Source organism: Aethina tumida, chromosome 4 (genome assembly GCF_024364675.1).
Source record: "Aethina tumida isolate Nest 87 chromosome 4, icAetTumi1.1, whole genome shotgun sequence".
NCBI classification, from domain to species: Eukaryota; Metazoa; Arthropoda; class Insecta; order Coleoptera; family Nitidulidae; genus Aethina; species Aethina tumida.
The window spans coordinates 24444466-24461259 of record NC_065438.1 but is presented as its reverse complement, the minus strand read 5'-3'; the positions used below and the strand labels follow the sequence as shown (position 1 = coordinate 24461259).

Genomic DNA, 16794 nt, shown 5'->3' with positions numbered 1-16794 from the left:
TAATGGAATTCGTGGGCTTCGTTTTGTTCCGCTTCCATTGCACTTCGTACTCAAACTTGACTCTCACCAGTTTTTTTCATTTTTTCGTTTATTTATAGCTTATTAGTGAAGTATTAGTATTTAAATATGATTCGTAGTTCTTATATTTAATATATTTATTTCCTATTACTATAAACTAAAAATTTCAACAATAACAAAATAAAATTTTTGTGAAATTAGAATCTTCTTGGCTCAGGTTGTTGGGGGTGAGTCCTGATCCATTCCAGAGACCTCAGGATGGCTTGGGGTACTGGTGGTGGAGTGGGCAACACGTTTCCTTGAGGTTGGTAACCGTTTTCGTCGGCCACGTATTGGATGGCTACCGGAACTCCTTCCGGAGAAGTCCACGAGAAGGATCCTCTCGCCGCTTGGCCTCCTAGTCCTTGTTCCTGGGCGGCGATTCCGTTACCAGTCTCGTAACTGTCAAAATATCCATTTTTTCAAATTAATTTTGAACAGGATTGTTTAGGACGAATAATACTCACGCATATTTGTAGTTGCCGTCCGGGCTGATGTCGGATTCCAGACGCAAAATCGGAACATCCCGCAACGACGAGTAAGTTTGTGTGGGACGGAACAGATGGGAGACGTCAGCGAAGGCGCACGCCACAATGGCAAAGGAAATAATCTAAACAAGCATTGTCGTTAATAATAATCCAAGTTTTTAGTAAATTCATGAGCTTCTTACCAATTTCATCATTTTTGATTTGATAGATTGATGTGTCTAGAGTGAAAAAATATTAAAGAGTGACGATGTTACGTTAGTGATCTGCTTTTATAGTGAGTTTATATATTTTATGTAAAACTTATCGTTTCAAAATTTGTACTTCTTACGCAACCATACTATAAAATACCCACTTAATTTATGTAAGCTGATTTATTAATTTTGGATTTTAGTGTTTAAGTTATGTTCATTACTAAAAATGTAATGTATTATAATATTCTCAAATTCAAAACTAATGCCATTCTTGGCACACTATTATCAGCACACGCAGAAAAATGAACGAATACCCTGTATAAAATTTGGGAGTACTAATGGCTCCTTATAGAATGGTTTTTGATCAATATGTATGCCAAAAATGAACTGTCCAACGTCAAAATTGGTGGTTTTATAGACATTTTAGTTGAAACCACTTGAAGCTGTAAAAATTTTTGGAAAAAAATTAATAATTCAAAAACTATTAGATTTAGGTATAGGATATGGTAGTGCCATTTTGTTTGAAATAATATGTAAAATTTAAAAATCCAAAAATATATAAGGTGTCCTATTGAAAATAACAAAATTATTGGTGATTTAAGTTGCATAAAATGAAACTTAAGTAACGAACACTGTTGTTAAAATCTCTGTGACTTTTCATTTTATTTATTAAAAACGTTTATACCAATAAAAAAGTTATTTAATATTCAGTTTAATCATGCTAAAATATACTTAGTGTTCCTCTGAAAATATCATTATTGATGTTTTAAAATAGACAAATAGATGTAAATAACGAACACCCTGTATAAAATTTGGTAGTACTAATAATGACTCCTTATAGAATGTTTTTTGGTTAATATGTATGCCAAAAATGAACAGTCCAACATCAAAATTTGTGGTTTTACAGACATTTTAGTTAGACTACATGAAGCTGTCAAAATCTTTGAAAAAAATTAATAATTCAAAAACTTTTTGATTTAGGTATAGGACATGGTAGTGAAATTTTGTTTGAAATTATATGTAGAATTTAGAAATCCAAAAGTATATAAGATGTTCCATTGAAAATAAAGTGATTGGGGATTTAAGTTGCATAAAATTATAGTAAATAACGAACACTGTTTTTAAAATCTTCATGATTTTTCATTTTATTTATAGGAAAAGCTTATACCAATAAAAAAGTTATTTAATATTCAGTTTAATTATGCTAAAATATACATAGTGTTTCTCTGAAAATACCATTATTGATGTTTTAAAATGGACAAATAAATATAAATAACAAACACCCTGTATACAATTTGGAAGTACTAATAATGGCTCCTTATAGAAAGTTTTTTGGTTAATGTGTATGCCAAAAATAAACAGTTTAACATCAAAATTTGTGGCTTTACCGACATTTTAGTTAGACTACATGAAGCTGTCAAAATCTTTGGAAAAAAATTAATAATTCAAAAACTTTTTGATTTAGTTATAGGACATGGTAGTTCCATTTTATTTGAAATTATATGTAGAATTTGAAAGTCCAAAAATATATAAGGTGTTCTATTGAAAATAACAAAGTTATTAAAATTAAACGTAAATAACGAGTACTGTTGTTAAAATCTCCGTAACTTTTCATTTTATTTATAGAAAATTTTTATACCAATAAAAAAGTTATTTAATATTCAGTTTAATTATGTTAAAATATACATATTGTTCCTCTGAAAATATCATTATTGATATTCTGAAATGGACAAATAGACATAAATAACGAACACCTTGTATAAAATTTGGGAGTACTAATAATGGCTCCTTATAGAATGGTTTTTGGTTAATGTGTTTGTCAATAATGAACTGTTCAACATCAAAATTTGTGGCTTTACAGACATTTTAGTTAGACCACCTGAAGCTATCAAAATTTTTGGAAAAAAATTAATAATTCCAAAACTATTAGATTTAGGTATAGGACATGGTAGTCCCATTTTATTTGAAGTTATATGTAGAATTTGAAAATCCAAAAATATGTAAGGTGTTCTATTGAAAATAACAAAGTTATTGATAATTTAAGTTGCATAAAATTAAACGTAAATAACGAGCACTGTTGTTAAAATCTCAGTAACTTTTCATTTTATTTATAGGAAATTTTTATACCAATAAAAAAGGTATTTAATATTCAGCTTAATTATGCTAAAATATACATAGTGTTCCATTGAAAATATCACTATTGATGTTTACAAATGGACAAATAAACGTAAATAACGAACACCCTGTACAAAATTTGGGACAATTAATAATGGCTCCTTATAGAATGGTTTTTGGTTAATGTGTAAGCCAAAAATAAACAGTCCAACATCAAAATTTGTGGTTTTACAGAAATTTTAGTTAGACCACATGAAGCTGTCAAAATCTTTGGAAAAAAATTAATAATTCAAAAAATATTAGATTTAGGTCTAGGACATGGTAATTAAATTTTGTTTGAAGTTATATGTAGAATTTAAAAATCAAAAATATGTGGTGATTTAAGATGCATAAAATTAAATGTAAATAACGATCACCCTGTATAAAATTTGGGAGTACTAATAATGGCCCCTTTTAGGGTCTCTGGTTAACGTGTATACCAAAATTGGACTTTAGCTTTACAGACATTTTAGTTAAACCATCAATTTGTTAAAATTTTTGGAAAAAAATTAATAACTCAAAAATATTGAGAGTAAGTAGAATTTAAATTTCTAAAAATATACGGGGTGTCCTATTGAACATAACAAGATTGAAGTTATTCCGGGGGAGTCAAGGCGCAGTTCTTGTTCAGTTAGTGTTAGAAGATAGAAAAATGGTTCAAGTCAAGTAATAATTGTTATAAAAATTTGAAATCGATACCTTTTCCCGTACTATATAACATTCTTATGTATAGCTGAGATAATCATCTGTTTAAATTTGTTTCATTATATTTATAACAAAATAATATTTTAGTAATAAATTTTGTAATTTATAATATGTAATAAAACCATTTTAATTAATATTACAAATACATATTAATTATAATAATTTATCCATATTTAACGATCATTTCATGTAAGTTACATCTAGTGTTATAAAATCCGTCTGCCACACCTTAAGTGAACTTTAAAGTGCTCTTTGGCAATAAGATGAGACAATTTTAAGCAAATAATGATATCTAGACATTAGCATAGATATATGTAGGCTTAATTTTAATCCATTGCGTAAAACAGAAATTTTATAACGCGGCATTTAAATCATTGTTTGGCTGATCTATTATAAAAGCAGTTGGTTCATCTTTCGATCTTCACACTTCAATTTCTTTTCAATCACTAAACACCAAGCCCATCAAAATGATGAAACTTGTAAGACGCTAATTAATATAGTAACAATTTGAATTATTGCTAATGTTTGTTTAGATTATCACCTGTGCGATTGTGGCGTGCGCCTTCGCCGACGTCTCCCATCTGTTCCGTCCCACACAAACTTACTCCTCGTTGCGGGATGTTCCGATTTTGCGTCTGGAATCCGACATCAGCCCGGACGGCACCTACAAATATGCGTGAGTATTATTTGTCTAAAATCCAGTTCAAAAAACAAATTAAAAAATTGTATTTTTTGACAGTTACGAGACTGGTAACGGAATCGCCGCCCAGGAACAAGGACTAGGTGGCCAGGCGGCGAAAGGATCGTTCTCCTGGACTTCACCTGAAGGAGTTCCGGTAGCCATCCAATACGTGGGCGACGAAAACGGTTACCAACCCCAAGGAAACGTGTTGCCCACTCCACCGCCAATTCCTCAAGCCATTCTGAGATCGCTGGAATGGATCAGGACTCATCCCCCGCAACCTGAACCAAGAAGATTCTAAGTTTTGTCCGTTATGTATTATATTTGTTAGTCAATAATAAATTATTAATGAATATTTGTTGTTGGCCTTGTAACTGTAGCTCCGTATCTCATGTGAAAAATCGTACAAACGATGACTGTTGCTTGATTGACGAATTGATTTCGATTGCTTGAAACTTACATAACGATTCGAGGTCGATGAAAATGGTAACAAAATCAATCGAAAGCCCACTAATTTAAACAATCGATGAATCTCGACTTTTCGTAGTTGATCTTCAGATCATTGCGTAAACTAATATTAATAAATACACAACAGATGAGTTTGATAACCTATTTACATACATTTACATTTTAATAAAATAATGTCAACTGAATCACGAATCTATCCAAAGCATATCAATACATTTTGGGCAAAGTAAGTACTAACATAGCTAATTCGACATGGTACTGCTACTTCCTAATGGTTTTAACAAATTATTTAATGAGCATCATTCAGTGTTTTGACATTCAGAAAGTAGAGATTTATTCTGTTGATTATTGCAAGTTAAATGCCAATAACTACGTTTCAAATTAATTTGTTACTACTTCTACATTATAAAATTAATATATTTTTAATGTGTTAACGTAAATCTGTTAAAATTTACATCATCATTTTTATTGTTGTTTATTTCAAATGTTTACATATATATTTTTAAAATAAACATATTTTTACAAAATTTTCAGAAGATCTTAAAACATGTCGTTTATTTTATAGGCTGAGCAACAGGATTAAGTAATTTTACAGAAAATTCAGTGACATAAAACATATAAAATAAACCAATAAATAATCATTATAAAACCGTAAACAAACCGACAAGTGTAAAAGCATAAAATTACCATAACAGCTAGTTTTTACTCTCATTTACAACTGCACAACCCATAGTTATTTATACATTTGTTAAGATTGTGTGGGAAGTTCGAAAACAAATCATTTTCAGGATTTTTTGGGCTGGAATTCGTTTGTCTGTTCATACCAGTACGCCCGCAGCGGGACGACGAAAGAATTATGCAAATAGAAGAAATGGTTTCTGGTTAGGTCTTCCACATTTTTTTCACATAGTCAACAACCTTGTGCGGTGTCTTCGTTGATTGTGAAACACGCGTTCGGAATAATGGACGAAAATAGGTGGAAACAGTGGCGCAACAAAAAAAATATAATTATAATAATTTTATTTTAACAAATTGATTTTGACAGTATCTATTGATTTATCCAATTTAAATTTGATTGGTTAATTTAATTTATATACAATATTAAACTTGTTTTTAACGGATAATCAATATAATTTGTAAAACATATTATATTTATGATTAAAAAATGGAATTAATTTCAAGAAGGTGTTAAATTAAAAATTAATCTTTGTGTTAAATAATTCTTTGAATGAACCTTATAACAATGACGAATTAATAATTGGTTTATAATTGTGGAGAACCTCTACGTTGGTTCTACGCTAATGTGTTTAGTTTAAACAAGCAACATGACAAAATCCATCTTCGACATTTAAATGTTAGGTCAAATCGGTATAAAAGCTTATCACTCACCAATTTCATAATAGTATTTTCTGTGCTTAATCCACAAACGGACAACATGAAGCTTATTGTGAGTAACAATTTAATTTACATTTTTAATTAATTTGTTACTAATTAACCAATTAATTCTGACCACAACTTATACAAATTTGTTGTGCTTAATTTATTAAAATAAAAAATTGTGCATAATTTGGTTCCATCTTGTTTAGATTTTGTCTGTAGCCCTTTTCGCTACCGTCTTCGCCGACGTATCCCACTTGGCCGACCAGCAGGTCCCAATCATCCGTTTGGAATCCGACATCTCTCCTGAGGGAAGCTACCAATGGGCGTAAGTACTTTTCAGACCAAATCACCACCATTTACTAAATTGTAACTGTAACAATAGTCTTGAAACCGGTAACGGAATCGCCGCTCAAGAAGCCGGTCAAATCCGCGCCCTTGGACCGGAACAAGTAGCTAAGTCTGCCCAAGGTTCCTTCCAATGGACCTCCCCCGAAGGAGTGCCAGTAGCCATCCAATACGTAGCTGACGAAAACGGTTACCAACCATCCGGTGACGCCATCCCACAACCACCACCAATCCCAATTGCCATCCAGAGGGCTTTGGAATACATCGCCGCTCACCCACCACCACCAGAAAGGCCATGAAGCTTTTCCCCTTAATTTTAATAAAATTACCATAAAAGTGCTAATGTAAGATTGTGAGGAAGACTGTAAATATAATTGGAAAATGTGATTCTGTGTTTCTTTATCACCAAAAGAGATGGATTAATCCGGAATTTGTTCTGTAATTAATTTAAATGGAGAACATGCTACTGTAAACAGTGAAAGTAACAAATTCGTAGGATGAAACAGTTAAGGCAAAAATTATCATTAATTTACATAAATCAGATCGAAACGTTTACTTTTTGGATGTTACGTATAATTATAACGTCAGATCTACACAACTAAATGGATGAAGATTATTTTTGTTGTCAAATCTATATTATGTAAAAAACTCTATGACATTTCCCTCATTTCGCTATAAAATCAAAGGAGATTTTTACGATGCCATCATTTCATGTGAAAGTGGAACCGTATCAACATGTTCAAATTGGTAATTATTTTACTCCCGGTTAACAACAATGGAAAAATAATTAATATTAATTTTGTTATAGACTATTACTGTGAGTATTTTGGGCCTTTGTCTGGCTAATCAACATATCAGGATCTTAAGCCAAAGTAATGAAATCCATCCAGATGGCAGCTACCAGTGGTCGTAAGTAACGACGAGTACGAAACTCTTGTTTTATTAAGTATATTGAAACCGTTTTATCTCAGATACCAGACAGAAAATGGAATAACAGCTCAGGAATTAGGTAAGCAGAGGGGATCCGGCCCAGATGCTGTGCTAGAAGTTCAGGGTGACTACTCCTACACGTCACCAGAAGGAAAGCAGGTCGTGATGAGCTATGTGGCAGACGATTCCGGTTTCCACCCCTCAGGAGACCTTCCCACTCCACCGCCAATTCCATTAGCCATACAAAAATCTTTGGCCTGGAACGCTGCTCATCCCGAAGAAGATCGTGAGGATCTCGTTGTTCGAATAGGACAACAACGAAGATATTGAACGTTTTAAGTACATAGTTGTTTCTGTTTTGTTTGAATATAGTTTTTATTTATTTTATTTTTTTAATTTATTCCAAAATTTATTCATTAATTAACATAAATGCATCTTCACTTAATTATTATGTAACTGTGCATAATAATATAAATTTCGGTTTGCAACACAATTACATAATAATTTTTGCAACACCATTGACATTTGAACAATTAGGAGTTGGAGAGACGCATACTTCTGCGCCCGAAAGCGGGATTTTGGAAAGTATTCGAGGGATTCTTGTAGAGTGGGTTGTCATTGCGACCCCATTTCATGGCGGACTGTTCTTTTATGAATTTGCTGTACTCCCTTTTGTCATGGACGCTTGTCAATAGTTTCCAAATCAACAACATCACGAGACCGGCCAACAACATTGTTCCTATCACTGCACCAATCAAAGCTAAAATAAAACTAGGTGAAATATAATGAATGTGAGGAGTTATCACAAAATTACCATAAATATTAACCGGACAAAGTGTACGTTCTCTCGAAATATCCAGGATAAGCTTTTCATCATCATATCTGTATTGGTAATTTATAGTACATCCGTCTTTATCCTGAATCATACAACTTTTTCCAGGAACAGTAAACTCATCCATTTTGTCAAACATATTTGTACCATATTCAATACATTCAGTGATACAATTCTTGTTGTCAGTTTTCAGATCAGTGAGACATTCAACACATGGAGCCAATTCATCACATCTTAAAAAACGTGTTGATTAAATTGACCAAATGAACGAGATCAACGTACCTTAGCGAAGGACAACTATCGCAGTCCTCACAGTAGTGTCCGGACCTTCCAGCTTCGCACAAGCACTTGCCACATTGGCACGTGCCATGTTCGGAACACAACTTACGTGTTGGTCGGAAGATGCAGGTATCGTTGCTCAGCGAACAGTCGCAAGCGTCCCCTGTCCATCCCGATTTGCACACGCATTTGTTGCACTCGCATTTCCCATTTCCTACAAACAAACAATGTTTGCGTGTGTTAGATTTTTTTGAACGTGTTTCTTACCAGAACACAGTTTTCCGGTGATCGATTTCTCGCAGTCGTAGTTGTTGCACTGGCAAAACTTCCCCCAAACTTTTCTATCGTCGTCGTAAGTGACACAGCGACATTCACCGCAGTCACATGTACCCATGTCGGAACAAATGGAACTGTTTGTGGAAGCTTGGCAGGCGGTAACATCACCGAATCGTGTGGAAGTGCCGGTGCACTCGCATGTGTTACCGTAGTAGCCCGGATGACAGACACACACCCCGCATTTTTCGTCTCCGTGTTGGGTGCACTTTATCGAATTGTTGACCACGGTCGGATAATCGGATTCTTCGCAATCGCAATCACAAATTATCTGAAAGTACCAGCAAATTAAGTCTAATTGTTAGTTGGGTTAGATGTTGGTACCTTCAGTTCGACGACGATCTCTTCAGTAAGGGATTGAGGCCTGAAAGAGATGTATTTGGTGTTTTCGCCGGACGTGGAACATTCGGTGGCTTTGATCGTTGCCGTAAATTGAACAATTTGATTTTTCTCTAGGTTCTCGCAACCGTTGTCTATTTTATGGGGACAATCCGTGTCGAATTTTACATCCACGTCGTTCGTTGCGTTCGTTGACATCTTTAATGAACCGACGATCCTCTGTAAAAGATTTGTTTTATTACTTCCTTCCCATCATCACCTTGTAATGTACATTATAATTATTGACTATGAAGTCGATTATTTGTTTACTATCAGCCTTCAGTTCTCCCACGTTTGCCTTCTTTAAAATTGGCAACCAATTTTCGTATGTATCTATAAAATAGTTATCTGCAATTGCGAATAATAAATTGATATTCTCTCTTTCAGAAATGTAATTCAATTGAGAAAGTGAAGGATAGTCGTATTTTAAGCTGGCTTCCGTTTCATATTCGTCGTTTCTCATGTGGCATTCTCCATCGTTCGGCTCCACGATACCAGCAAGTTTTCCTTCACCTAAAAAAATACAACAATACCACTGAAATTACGTAATTTTCTAACCATACCAGCGAGATGAGAGATACTATCGGTACAAAGAACGAGAAGTTTCGTAGCATTTTTCCTCCACTTAATTTCGTCAGTGCACACCATCGCTTGAATCATTGCGTCAAGTCCACCTTCAGGGGGATCGTAGTTTTTTGAAAGTTCAGTGCTGAGCACCCTCTCATTAAATTTGTGATAGTCTTCTGTTAGAGATAAGTGATTTTTAAAGCTGTAGGGATACGCCAGACCGCTAAAACCAACCAACAATTATATAAATTAAATTATTATAATTATATTAATTACCGATAGTTAGCGTACGGATTCAAATAAGGTCGAACGGGTTTGTCGACGAAACTGCCGAAACCTAATTGAAAGTTTCGTGTCAGGTTGCGTATTGTGTTCGACATTTTGACACCCACTTCCCCAAGGACTTTTTTGTGTTCCTTCATCGAGGCCGACATGTCCATCAAGATGTACAGATCCATGGGGAAGTCGGGCGATTGTTCATACTCGAAGTTCAGTTTGAATTCCTCGTTTCTGCGTAGTTCGATGAAGAAGCGTTGCGGTTTCAGTGTGACTGGAGCGTTCAAATTTTGTGACAACGGTTCGTCTTTTGTGATGGCCAACAGGGACTTTGGTGATACTACGTCGGCACATGTTGCTGATATTTTATCCACGCAATGATCGGTGGAGTTCTGGATAATGTTGGCATTTTTATAAAACGTCTATTAATTGTTTAAAATTTTGGTACTCACGTTTAAAGTGGGACACCATGCACATCCAAATTGTTGAATACATTGGCTGCAAGTCCGTTGATTTTTGCAACTTTCTATATTTTCACACCAAATAATTTGTAAATTAATCAACAGAATAATACAACTTGCCAACATCATTGTTAGACTTAACTAAACGCTTTTTTGTAATATTTAGTGCATATTGTTAAAACAGGATGCCACAAAAGTGATAAAGGAAACCATAGAATACTTTATTAACTCAATCATTGCATTTCCTACTTCATTTTTAAGAAAATCATGTTAGTTAAGGAAACTTTCATTTTCTTTCAAGTAAGTATGCAAAATTAAATTTTGAATCGTTTCATTCTTATCGACAGGACCATATGTAAAATTAAAGATATCCAAACGATATTTTTTACAAATATTAAAAAAATAATTTTTTGGACTCTATAATTTAGAATAAAAATGAATATTATAATTGGTATTATTTACCTCAATTTTAAATAAATAGTATTAATATACGTGAATGCTACCCTGACAAAATTTAATTATGAAGTAGGTATCGACACGAGCCATTCCTTCTGAGCTGACCAATAAGAAACATGTTATCCATCATGTGTGTAACACACAACTAAATTTGTTTGTTACTTCGTTTGTTACTAGGTACCTAGTATAAATAGAATATAGGATAAGAATTAATCAAATCATTAATTAATTGATATTCACATACGTATTCTGTCAAATGATAAATTGATTATCTATGATGCATTTTAATAATTTAACCCTTTGTAAAAGTTGTAAATATTCCCTAAATCTAGAATTCGTTCAATCAATCATATTACTATTGATTACCTACGTAAAATATTCGTGAATTATTTTATACTTAACTAATTTTCGTTGAATTTAAAGTATTGATTCATTTAACTTATCCATTAGAAGTTTATGAAAAACACAAATTAATTTGTACAAAATTTGGTTTAATTTTATTATTTTCAATAGAGCATTTTAATATCTAATTTTGTTAGAAAGAATTAGTGGATTCATAATAATATAACACTTTTCTTTTATTATAAAATTATTAAATAATAAATAAATTTATGTTTAATATTAATATTTCATGGACTATTATGAATTTTATAATATGTAAATCAATGTTACAGAATGCAAAATAAATATTTAAAATTCCAAACATTGTTGACTCAATGAAACAAAATAATGCACTTAATTTACAATTTTATTAATCTGTACATAATCACTGCGGTCCAATCCAAGATTCTCTGGATGACCCCCGGCTCTGGTAGAGTGGAGTCGGGATATGGGAACAGGCAGCTTGGGAACCGTTTTCATCTATTACATAAGAAAGGTGTACCGGTTTCCCTTTGGGAGAAGTGTAAGAGAAGGAACCTTGGACGGCTTTGCCGATGTTTTGTCCTAAGGCACGAATCGATCCTTATTCCTGAGCAGCAATTCCGTTTCCGGTTTCGGAGCTGTGTTTTTATTTGTTTTATTTTTTAATTTATTCGAAATTTATTCATTAATTAACATAAATGCATCTACACTTAATTATTATGTAACTGTGCTAAATAATATAAATTTCCGTTTGCAACACAATTACATAATAATTTTTGCAACACCATTGACATTTAAACAATTAAGAGCTGGATAGACGCATACTTCTGCGCCCGAAAGCGGGATTTTGGAAAGTATTCGAGGGATTCTTGTAGAGTGGGTTGTCATCGCGACCCCATTTCATGGAGGACTGTTCTTTTATGAATTTGCTGTACTCCCTTTTGTCATGGACGCTTGTCAATAGTTTCCAAATCAACAACATTACGAGACCGGCCAACAACATTGTTCCTACCACTGCACCAATCAAAGCTAAAATAAAACTATGTGAAATATAATGAAGGTGAGGAGTTATCACAAAATTACCATAGATATTAACCGGACAAAGTGTACGTTCTTTCGAAATATCCAGGATAAGCTTTTCATCATCATATCTGTATTGATAATTTATGGTACATCCATCTTTATCCTGAATCATACAACTTTTTCCAGGAACAGTAAACTCATCCACTTTGTCAAACATATTTGTACCATATTCAATACATTCAGTGGTACAATTCTTGTTGTCCGTTTCCAGATCAGTGAGACATTCAACACATGGAGCCAATTCATCACACCTTAAAAAACGTTTTGATTAAATTGACCAAATGAACGAGATCAACGTACCTTAGCGAAGGACAACTATCGCAGTCCTCACAGTAGTGTCCGGACCTTCCAGCTTCGCACAAGCACTTGCCACATTGGCACGTGCCATGTTCGGAACACAACTTACGTGTTGGTCGGAAGATACAGGTGTCGTTGCTCAGCGAACAGTCGCAAGCGTCCCCCGCCCATCCCGATTGACACACGCATTTGTTGCATTCGCATTTCCCATTCCCTACAAACAAACAATGTTTGCGTGTGTTGGATTCTTTCGAAGGTGTTTTTTACCAGAACACAGTTTTCCGGTGATCGATTTCTCGCAGTCGTAGTTGTTGCACTGGCAAAACTTCCCCCAAACTTTTCTCTCGTCATCGTAAGTGACACAGCGACATTCACCGCAGTCACACGTACCCAAGTCGGAACAAATCGAATCGTTTGTGGAAGCCTGACAGCCGGTTACATCGCCGAATCGTGTGGAAGTGCCGGTGCACTCGCATGTGTTACCGTAGTAGCCCGGATGACAGACACACACCCCGCATTTTTCGTCTCCGTGTTGGGTGCACTTTATCGAATTGTTGACCACGGTCGGATAATCGGATTCTTCGCAATCGCAATCACAAATTATCTGAAAGTATAAGCAAATTAAGTCTAATTGTTAGTTGAGTTAGATGTTGGTACCTTCAGTTCGACAACGATTTCTTCAGTAACGGATTGAGGTTTGAAAGAGATGTATTTGGTGTTTTCGCCGGATGTGGAACACTCGGTGGCTTTGATCGTTGCCGTAAATTGAACAATTTGATTTTTCTCTAGGTTCTCGCAACCGTTGTCTATTTTATGGGGACAATCCGTGTCGAATTTTACATCCACGTCGCTCGTTGCGTTCGTTGACATCTTTAGTGAACCGACGATCCTCTGTAAAAGATTTGTCTTGTTATTTCCGTTCCATCACCACCTTGTAACGTACATTATAATTATTGACGATGAAGTCGATTATTTGTTTACTATCAGCCTTCAGTTCTCCCACGTTCGCCTTCTTTAAAATTGGCGACCAATTTTCGTATTCACCTATAACATAGTTATTCGTAATTGCGAACAACAAATTGATATTTTCCCTTTCAGAAATGTAATTCAATTGAGAAAGCGAAGGATAGTCGTATTTTAAGCTGGCTTCCGTTTCATATTCGTCGTTTCTCATGTGGCATTCTCCATCGTTCGGCTCCACGATACCTGCAAGTTTTCCTTCACCTAAAAAAATACAACAATACCACTAAAATTACGTAATTTGAAACCATACCAGCGAGATGAGAGATACTATCAGTACAAAGAACGAGAAGTTTCGTAGCATTTTTCCTCCACTTAATTTCGTCAGTGCACACCATCGCTTGAATCATTGCGTCAAGTCCACCTTCAGGAAAATCGTAGTTTTTTGAAAGTTCAGTATTGAGTACCCTCTCATTAAATTTGTGATAGTCTTCCGTTAGAGATAAGTGATTTTTAAAGCTGTAGGGAAACGCCACACCACTAAAACCAACCAAAAATTATATAAATTAAATGATTACAAATATATTAATTACCGATAGTCACCGTTCGGAATCAAATAGGGTGGAACGGGTTTGTCGACGAAACTCCCGAAACCCAGTCGGAAGTTTCGTGTCAGGTTGCGTATTGTGTTCGACATTTTGACACCCACTTCACCAAGGACTTTTTTGTGTTCCCTCATCGAGACCGACATGTCCATTAAGATGTACAGATCCATGGGGAAGTCGGGCGATTGTTCATATTCGAAGTTCAGTTTGAACTCCTCGTTTCTGCGTAGTTCGATGGAGAAGCGTTGCGGTTTCAGTGTGACTGGAGCGTTCAAATTTTGTGACAACGGTTCGTCTTTTGTGATGGCCAACAGGGACTTTGGTGATACTACGTCGGCACATGTTGCTGATATTTTATCCACGCAATGATCGGTGGAGTTCTGGATAATGTTGGCATTTTCATAAAACATCTATTAATTGTTTAAAATTTTGGTACTCACGTTTAAAGTGGGACACCATGCACATCCAAATTGTTGAATACATTGGCTGCAAGTCCGTTGATTTTTGCAACTTTCTATATTTTCACACCAAATAATTTGTAAATTAATCAACAGAATAATACAACTTGCCAACATCATTGTTAGACTTAACTAAACGCTTTTTTGTAATATTTAGTGCATATTGTTAAAACAGGATGCCACAAAAGTGATAAGAGAAACCACAGAATATTTTATTAACTCAATCATTACATTTTCTACCTATTAAAATGAACATTATAATTGGTATTATTTACCTCAATTTTAAATAAATAATATATAATATACTTTATGTCCGAAGTAGGTATCGACACGAGTCATTTCTTCTGGTGCTGACCAATAAGAAACGTGTTATCCATCACGTGTATACTACACCGTACACAATGTAAATGGAGTATAGGATAAGAATTAATCAAATTATTTATTAATTAATATTCATAAACGTATTCAATAAAATGATCGTTTAAATATCTATGTATTTTAATGATTTAACTCTTTGTAAAAATTGTAATTATACTCTAAATCTAGAATTGTGGTTTTAATTAAAAAGCCAGAATTAAAATCCTATCATTCATATCACTTTTGACTTCCTACGTAAAATATTCGTTAATCTTTTTAATACTTATTTAATTTTTGTTAAATAAAGTTAGTTTATACAGGGTGATTCATTTAACTTATCCATTAATTTTCAAATTTATTTTTAAGTGACATCAACTTTATAATTTTTTTTTCAGTAGAGCATTTTAAAATCTATTTTTGATAAAAAAATTAGTACACTCATAATGATATAATACTTTTCTTTTATTATAAAATTATTAAATAATAAATAAATTAATGTGTAATATTAATATTTCATGGACTATTATGAAAAAGTTATTCAAATTAGTTTTATAATATGTAAATCAATATCACAGAATGCAAAATAAATAAATATCTAAAATTCCAAACATTGTTGAGTCAGTGAAACAAACAAAATGCACTTAATTTACAATTTTATTAATCTGTACATGATCACACAGTTCAAAATCAGCAGCAGCATCCTCTTAGAAGAACCTGCGTTGTTGGTACTGGTTATAATTGTTGTAGGCCTGGCTGGCGGGCTGTGGATGAGCTGCGATCCAATCCAAGGATCTCTGGATGGCCGCCGGCACTGGTGGTGGAGTCGGGATGTGGGAACCGGCAGCTTGGAAACCGTTTTCATCGGCAACGTAAGAAACATGCACCGGTTCCCCTTCGGGAGACGTGTAAGAGAAGGAACCTTGGGCGGCTTTGCCGATGTTCTGTCCTAAGGCACGAATCGATCCTTGTTCCTGAGCGGCAATTCCGTTTCCGGTTTCGTAGCTGTGAAACTTTGGGTTCGTAAATGGTTGGCACAAGAAAAACTGATACACTCACTTGTAGGAGTAAGAACCGTCTTCACGAACATCCTGGTCTTGTCGGAGGATCGGGATTTGTTGTTGAGCGTGGTAAGTTTGAACGGGAATTGGGTTGTAGTGTTGGACCGGTTGGAAAGTGTACTGATGGGGCCTGTAGATGTGCGACACATCGGCGAAAACGGTCGCAATCAAGGCGAAGCTTAAAACCTATAAACAATCTTTTAGAATCCACTTGCCACTTCACCTGCACTACCACCATTATCTTACCAATTTGAACATGTTTTGACTGGATGTGAAGACTTGGAATACTGATGTTAAATTTTGTGGTGATATTTATATATGAAGGAAGGAAATGTCACAAAATGGTTTTTTGGACACTCCCACAAAGGAATTTAAGACAGAGACGTTCGTTGTTATTCGATATGTAGATAAATTGCTGTATTATTACTGTTTTTTCATTTTCTATAAAAATTAATTGTTATTTTGGTATAATTCTAAAAAATTGTAGCATATTAAAAAGTAATAAATTATATTAATTTATAATGAAATTATTGAAAATTTAAAGATTTTTTTTCAATAAAATTTTAACGTGGGTTGGACCACACTGGTGGTTTTCTGTAACAGTCAAATCAGATCATAAATAATATATTTA

The 16794-nt window shown here is 34.2% G+C and overlaps 6 protein-coding genes across 6 annotated transcripts; 3 read left to right on the top strand and 3 right to left on the bottom strand.

Moving 5' to 3' along the window:
* Positions 1 to 133: 133 nt before the first annotated feature.
* LOC109603979 (endocuticle structural glycoprotein SgAbd-2-like) lies at positions 134 to 792 on the bottom strand. Its single transcript, XM_020020489.2, has 3 exons — positions 728 to 792; positions 525 to 667; positions 134 to 459 (listed from the first exon to the last, which is right to left on the bottom strand). The coding sequence occupies exons 1-3, from the start codon at positions 737 to 739 to the stop codon at positions 216 to 218; spliced, it is 399 nt and encodes a 132-aa protein (XP_019876048.1). The 5' UTR covers positions 740 to 792; the 3' UTR covers positions 134 to 215.
* Positions 793 to 4015: 3223 nt separating this feature from the next.
* LOC109603963 (larval cuticle protein LCP-17-like) lies at positions 4016 to 4608 on the top strand. The gene is made up of 3 exons (XM_020020475.2): positions 4016 to 4074; positions 4129 to 4271; positions 4335 to 4608. The coding sequence occupies exons 1-3, from the start codon at positions 4063 to 4065 to the stop codon at positions 4576 to 4578; spliced, it is 399 nt and encodes a 132-aa protein (XP_019876034.2). The 5' UTR covers positions 4016 to 4062; the 3' UTR covers positions 4579 to 4608.
* A 1502-nt stretch (positions 4609 to 6110) lies between these two features.
* LOC109603974 (larval cuticle protein LCP-17-like) lies at positions 6111 to 6857 on the top strand. Its single transcript, XM_049966267.1, has 3 exons — positions 6111 to 6192; positions 6332 to 6450; positions 6508 to 6857. The coding sequence occupies exons 1-3, from the start codon at positions 6181 to 6183 to the stop codon at positions 6767 to 6769; spliced, it is 393 nt and encodes a 130-aa protein (XP_049822224.1). The 5' UTR covers positions 6111 to 6180; the 3' UTR covers positions 6770 to 6857.
* A 348-nt stretch (positions 6858 to 7205) lies between these two features.
* LOC109603962 (endocuticle structural glycoprotein SgAbd-1-like) lies at positions 7206 to 7730 on the top strand. The gene is made up of 3 exons (XM_020020474.2): positions 7206 to 7217; positions 7279 to 7379; positions 7442 to 7730. The coding sequence occupies exons 1-3, from the start codon at positions 7206 to 7208 to the stop codon at positions 7728 to 7730; spliced, it is 402 nt and encodes a 133-aa protein (XP_019876033.2).
* Positions 7445 to 14868, bottom strand: LOC109603961 (integrin beta-PS-like). The gene is made up of 9 exons (XM_049966757.1): positions 14731 to 14868; positions 14279 to 14670; positions 13999 to 14225; positions 13669 to 13949; positions 13383 to 13616; positions 12993 to 13329; positions 8515 to 8725; positions 8215 to 8465; positions 7445 to 8160 (listed from the first exon to the last, which is right to left on the bottom strand). The coding sequence occupies exons 1-9, from the start codon at positions 14866 to 14868 to the stop codon at positions 7934 to 7936; spliced, it is 2298 nt and encodes a 765-aa protein (XP_049822714.1). The 3' UTR covers positions 7445 to 7933.
* Positions 14869 to 15741: 873 nt separating this feature from the next.
* On the bottom strand, positions 15742 to 16541 carry LOC109606722 (endocuticle structural glycoprotein SgAbd-2-like). Its single transcript, XM_020023256.2, has 3 exons — positions 16410 to 16541; positions 16162 to 16349; positions 15742 to 16107 (listed from the first exon to the last, which is right to left on the bottom strand). Exons 1-3 carry the CDS (start codon positions 16419 to 16421, stop codon positions 15810 to 15812), a joined length of 498 nt encoding a protein of 165 aa, XP_019878815.2. The 5' UTR covers positions 16422 to 16541; the 3' UTR covers positions 15742 to 15809.
* Positions 16542 to 16794: the final 253 nt, after the last annotated feature.

Excerpts from the sequence above, each read along its gene's own strand:
- LOC109603979 (XM_020020489.2), bottom strand. Across the intron at positions 460-524 it reads GACGGCAACTACAAATATGC|TTACGAGACTGGTAACGGAA; the intron begins GTGAGTATTATT and ends ATATTTTGACAG.
- LOC109603961 (XM_049966757.1), bottom strand. The coding sequence starts at position 14,868 with ATGATGTTGGCAAGTTGTATTATTCTGTTGATTAATTTACAAATTATT. Across the intron at positions 14,226-14,278 it reads ATTCCGAACGGTGACTATCG|TGGTGTGGCGTTTCCCTACA; the intron begins GTAATTAATATA and ends GGTTGGTTTTAG. Across the intron at positions 8,161-8,214 it reads TTGTCCGGTTAATATTTATG|CTTTGATTGGTGCAGTGATA; the intron begins GTAATTTTGTGA and ends GTTTTATTTTAG.
- LOC109603962 (XM_020020474.2), top strand. Across the intron at positions 7,380-7,441 it reads GATGGCAGCTACCAGTGGTC|ATACCAGACAGAAAATGGAA; the intron begins GTAAGTAACGAC and ends GTTTTATCTCAG.
- LOC109603974 (XM_049966267.1), top strand. Across the intron at positions 6,451-6,507 it reads GAGGGAAGCTACCAATGGGC|TCTTGAAACCGGTAACGGAA; the intron begins GTAAGTACTTTT and ends CTGTAACAATAG.
- LOC109603963 (XM_020020475.2), top strand. Across the intron at positions 4,272-4,334 it reads GACGGCACCTACAAATATGC|TTACGAGACTGGTAACGGAA; the intron begins GTGAGTATTATT and ends ATTTTTTGACAG.
- LOC109606722 (XM_020023256.2), bottom strand. Across the intron at positions 16,108-16,161 it reads GACGGTTCTTACTCCTACAA|CTACGAAACCGGAAACGGAA; the intron begins GTGAGTGTATCA and ends AAAGTTTCACAG.